The sequence below is a fragment of the Lactuca sativa genome, chromosome 7 (genome assembly GCF_002870075.4).
Source record: "Lactuca sativa cultivar Salinas chromosome 7, Lsat_Salinas_v11, whole genome shotgun sequence".
Lineage (NCBI taxonomy): Eukaryota > Viridiplantae > Streptophyta > Magnoliopsida > Asterales > Asteraceae > Lactuca > Lactuca sativa.
The window spans coordinates 8,748,345-8,753,888 of record NC_056629.2 but is presented as its reverse complement, the minus strand read 5'-3'; the positions used below and the strand labels follow the sequence as shown (position 1 = coordinate 8,753,888).

Genomic DNA, 5,544 nt, shown 5'->3' with positions numbered 1-5,544 from the left:
TCCTTTCGTAAAGTCATAGCACAAAAGTCACCAAGACTTGGCTAATGAAATTACAAAGTGCTTTCTTAGAAATTGTTACAAGACAATTCCATAGATGTGAAGTCTCACATTCAAAGTACATTCCTTTGAACATCCTTCTTGCATAAAAGTTTCTAATCTAGGCATAGACTCTCAATATCCAACTCCCAATATGGAAACATTTCCACATTTGCCATATGACAACTCATTCTTAATAGAATCTTATCTATTCGTAATAATGTCGATATGGTCCATCCAATATCATACTTTCAACTACTTACAAGCGATCAATCCTCAGCGAACTTTGGATCATCCTTTGATAGTTGTTAAATTCTTTCAGTCAAAACCAATTCTATTCCTTTTTCCCTCTTAATGCGCTAGACATTTGGAAAATTTTAGAATGGTAAAATACTATAGCATTTACAATCGATCCTATACCCGAAGCGTATGGGACACGATGCATAATGTCTTACATAAAGATATGATACTTTACCAATCTTTTGCCATAATATTTTATGTGTCATGTTCTCACAATTCGAACTATGAAGAGGGATGCCGTAATCATAATCGAAATTTGAGAACACACAATGTATCCTTTGACTGAAGATATTAAAATTTCTTAATCTAAGCTTTAGATTTTGAAACGAAGTATAATATTCTCTCCTTTAATTATAGCAAAACAACTTTTCAACCCATGCAACTTTGCAAATGGAATCTTTGTTTTTCTATAATTAATATTGCTAACTTGCAATACTCGCCATAACAATCATACAAGCATAACACTTATGCTCCCACTATCATGATGATTATCATATAAGCATAACATTTATGCTCCCACTAGCTTTGACATGTATTCAGAAAACAAATGAACTTTCAGAAAACAATGCCTATTGAATCTCTGAAATTCATATTTCTAATACCAGATGCTTCGATAAGCCTTTATCTAAGCTTCTTAACCTTATAAACCTTTGCCTTAGATAGCTCATATGTGTGTTTAAACAATTCATAACTTATGTTACTAAGTTCCAAATGTTGAAACTAATTGCCAAATCTCACAATTCGAACTATGGAAAGGGATGCCGTAACCATAATCGAATTTGAGAATACAATTTTCACAATTGCTATCTTCTTAAAATCTCTCTTAGTGAAAGCATTTCCTCACAGTCATTTTCATGAAGGAGGGAATCTTATGACACTTAGATTTTATGGTGTATGAGTTCCTATCCATGTGAATTTTCCAAAAACAAGGTTTGCGACAAATCCAAACTCATATGGGCTGAACTTTCTTAATCTTGATTTCTTGCCCTATGGTAACACGAGTGCCCACCATGCCTTCCAAGTAGTTTAGTAACTTGTCCTTACATATCAATTTACTTTCCATCGACTAAGGCTTTAGTGTGTATTCAAATGAGAGCTCATAGAACTCATATACACAATTAACTCAATTGGAATGGCACAGAAACAAAACAATGTCAGCACGATAGGTTGTAAACCTCAAGTCGTGTGCTAGTGATGATCGATAAGGTTTATTCTTGATTTGTTCTTGAAACCTTTTCAAGACCATTAAGACTCCCACTGACTTCTTGACATATAAGATTCTCTTGTCAAGAAACATTTCTTGACAAACAAATATTCAATAGTTAGTGAAGCATTTATCAAGACAAAACACTTCACATAATTGGTCCTAGTTGGTCTTTGTCTTATCCAAGACAGCACAACTTACCAATTTCAAATGTGCAAGAATAAGAAAACTTTTCCAAATTCCACATTTGATGAGTGTTATAAACCTACTTAAGACTTTTCACTCAGTGTCACAATCTTGACTCTAAGACTTGATATTGGAACGAAGTATGATTGACTCTTTGATTTAACCATTTCTACAATTCTCAATTCCTCTTCTTAGACATGCAATCGCACTAAGACTCACTTAGAGGATCAATTGAGACATGGTTCTTAATCATAAAGACTTATCATAAAACACAATAAAAGGTACTCTCCCTTCTTCTTAGAATAGAGAAACTTTTATCTTTCTGCCTACTTGATTCTTCTTTATTCGTTCTACTATTCATTGAAACTCTTTCAATCAACTTAGAATTATACTTAATCTTATAAGTATAACCATATTTACTAAACTTTAGTAAATCATGACGAATATCTTTGTCACTCTTGTGGTAGACTTGATCAACGTACGACCTAGTGTACTCGATCTCCTAGTCCTTCAATTGACACTTTGCCAAAGAATTAGTCTAAGGTTCCCAAATGTGAAAGTTTTTCATTCATCATACAATGCACATTGCATGATTCCAAGTTTCTTTCCAATTGAAACTTGGGTGATGAGAAACTCTCCCTATTTGGTAAAATTTTGACATTTCCACAAATAACACAATTAAGAATCAAATCCATTATTGCTAATAATAGAAACATTCAAACATCAATTCTTTCATACATGCCATTGCAAGGATAAATAAATAAGATAAAGTCAAAATTCATTTTAGTGCGGAAAAAATTTTGTCCTTACAATTCAACTCAATTGAAAAACTATGTTATTACATATTTCTTAACAATCTATTCTAACTCCAAGTAGTAGCTCAAGAATCCATTCTTCAAGTAATGCGATCGAAATCCATTTCTTCATGATCAGATTCAGCTCACTTCTTTTTTCAAGCTTCCTCTCTTTTCTTCGATCCTACAAAACATCAAAATGTAATCTTATCACATCATGTATTAAGAATCTAGAATAGGAACTTAAAAGAGTTAGTTAATGGATTTTACCTGAAGTAGAGTCATACGTCTTGACTCTCCCATCTCTTAGATCTCTCAGATAATTAGGGCAGCTTCGTTTCCAATGCCCCTTCTCTTGGCAATAAAAGCAAATAGATTCCTTTGGCACAACACATCGGACAATCACAGACTTAGTTCTTTCTGGACTTCCAATGTTGCCAGTATCCATTGAAGTTTGGGAGTTTGATTCACTAGACAAATTTGCTTGACCAGCACGCCAAATCATTGTTGATTCAGCAGCTATAAGCAAGTAGGTGAGATCAATTAGGGTCACGTCGTGGTCAATCATATAGTACTCTCTAACGAACTCACTATATGATTCAGGAAGTGACTGAAGAACCCAGTCAATATCCAACCCACTTGAAATCTCGACACCCAACATGTTTAACCTATCAATGTATGACTTCATCTCTAGGACGTGCGCACACACAGGTTTCCCATCTTCGTGTTTACTTGCCAAAAGGGCTTGAGTAAGCTTGAACTTTTCAAGCCTTTGAACTTGTGGGTCAGGGAGAATAATTGGAGGAGGCGGAGGAAGTGAAGCATGACTCTCATTTCCTTGATCGTATCTCGGAACGTCATCTTCATTTGGAAAGCTTAAAGGATTTGGGAAGACTATTGTAAGATTCAGACATCTACAAAACGGGAGAAAATTCAAGTTAAGTTGATTAGAATTCTTGATGCAACACCCAAAAGAAACATCAATCTAGGATCCAACACAATACTCTACAACCTAGAAGAGGGATGCCGTAATCTAGTTGCAGAATATTTGAAGGTAGGTAAATGACGATTTACCAATTTCCACCATGAAAAACGAAAAAGAAGTTTAAGTTTTAAATGAATTGAAACTCCTAGATCTTTTGAGACTCATTGAACTCTTCAATGGCATGTTTAATCTCGATTATGCCCTACTATTTGTGACTGGGATGCCGAGGATCACAAACAAGGTGTGAATAACCATGCGAATCACGTGGTGCACCCAATGTTACTATCACCTAATCAATGTGCCGGTTAGCCACACACGCTCCATTGATCTATGACAAACATCGAGTCACCCTTCGCTACCAATGTCATCCCCAAATTAGTGTGCCGGTTAACCACACACGCTCCACTAACGTTTGACAAGGGTACGAAGTGTAATTCCATGGGTTAGCATACAATTTCACCTTTTGCCTAAAGTAACTATGATTTGGGAATTTGAAAAAAAAAACATTTAGTTACTTTGTACTTCATTATACTTATAATGGAAGGTTTCTGTCCTATCCTACCCGTTCGGCTAACGACCCTCCACTAGTCAAGAGTGCGGTGGGTAAGAGTGGATACCCATTCAATCGCCATTTTATAGGCAATTTCCTTAAACACCCCTTATAGACTAGCTTCGTGAATGAGGCCTACTAACGGTAAGACTGAATTTTTAGTTATACATATATAATATTAAACTTTTAATGTTATATATAGTATAAGGGTGTATTTTACACTTTTAAAATACTAGGTGGTTTAAATTATACTTTTAATTAACCAAAATCATTATGGATTTATTAAATCTCTTTTAATTATACACTTAATTAACTTAATAAAGCCATAAGGGTTTAATTTGAACTTTTCAAAATTAGGGTTTTGGATTTTAGACTTTCAAAATTAACTTTTAATCAACAATTTAAATTCCAAAACTTGAGGGCAAGTTTTGAAACTCTTCAAAACAATTAGGTTTTAATCTCACTTAAAATTTTGAATTTGAGACATTTAAATTAAAATTTTAAATATTAAAACTGTTGATTTAATAATTACCATAAATTAAACAATTAATTTAAATTATTAAATCACAAGGGATTATCTAGATCATGAGGATAATTACCAATTATACATCTAAGATATCCAAATCCCTTGAATCCCTCTCAAAATCTCGAAAATAAGGGATGGGATAATTCAAGATCTTTAATTACCATATTTAACAATTAAAAGATAATTACAAGATATGGGATTATCCAAATCCCTAAAATTTAGGATCTAACCTTGGGGAAGGAGGTAATTTCGAAATCCAAGGGTTGGAAAACTCTAGATTTCAAAATCTTGGAGGCTAAGGAAAGGATTTGGGAAACCCTAGCAAAAATCGCCATCTAGGGTTTAGCAACCCTAATTGCGAAAAATACCTAGCCTTTAGGGTTCATTAGCCATAAACCCTAAAATGTCAAATTCATAAATTTGAATAAAAGCTAATTGAAAACAAAAACCTGGCTCTGATACCACTGATGGGTTTAATACAAACAATCCTATGTGTGCATGCAACCCTAGTATTGGATCTATGTTTTCACTATTAGTTATACAGCTTTATGAACACAAAAAGAAACCTGGCATGCTACTATAATTTTCGAAATTCATATATAAAGCTAGAATACATACCTTTTGTTGTTATATAGCAATAACAACTAGTTCCTTGAATTTCCTTAGCTCTTGAAAGCAAGTACCACAAGTGTAGTACCTCTAATGGAGTCACAAACACCATATGCAACTTGGATGAAGAGGAGAAGAAAGGGAGGCACCAAAAACGGCTGGAAACCCTAATGGAAGACTTGTTCACGTTTTTGGGGCATAGGGGCCCTTTATATACATGTAGGCTATTAGGGTTTACAACTAGGAAACCCTAATTTGACTGCTTAGGCCCTAAGCAGCCCATGGACTCCTTAAACATATCCCTTGGACGATTTCTAATGGGCTTCCCATAGAATTCGTCCAACCTATATATTA

The 5,544-nt window shown here is 34.3% G+C and overlaps 1 protein-coding gene across 1 annotated transcript; it reads right to left on the bottom strand.

Moving 5' to 3' along the window:
• Positions 1-2,203: 2,203 nt before the first annotated feature.
• On the bottom strand, positions 2,204-3,491 carry LOC128126979 (uncharacterized). The gene is made up of 2 exons (XM_052765153.1): positions 2,791-3,491; positions 2,204-2,704 (listed from the first exon to the last, which is right to left on the bottom strand). Exons 1-2 carry the CDS (start codon positions 3,206-3,208, stop codon positions 2,679-2,681), a joined length of 444 nt encoding a protein of 147 aa, XP_052621113.1. The 5' UTR covers positions 3,209-3,491; the 3' UTR covers positions 2,204-2,678.
• Between the last annotated feature and the right edge of the window lie 2,053 nt (positions 3,492-5,544).

Bases quoted from the DNA above. Each gene is read 5' to 3' on its own strand.
- LOC128126979 (XM_052765153.1), bottom strand. From the start codon at position 3,208: ATGAAGTCATACATTGATAGGTTAAACATGTTGGGTGTCGAGATTTCA. The intron at 2,705-2,790 runs GTAAAATCCATT...GATGTTTTGTAG, and splicing joins GACGTATGACTCTACTTCAG to GATCGAAGAAAAGAGAGGAA.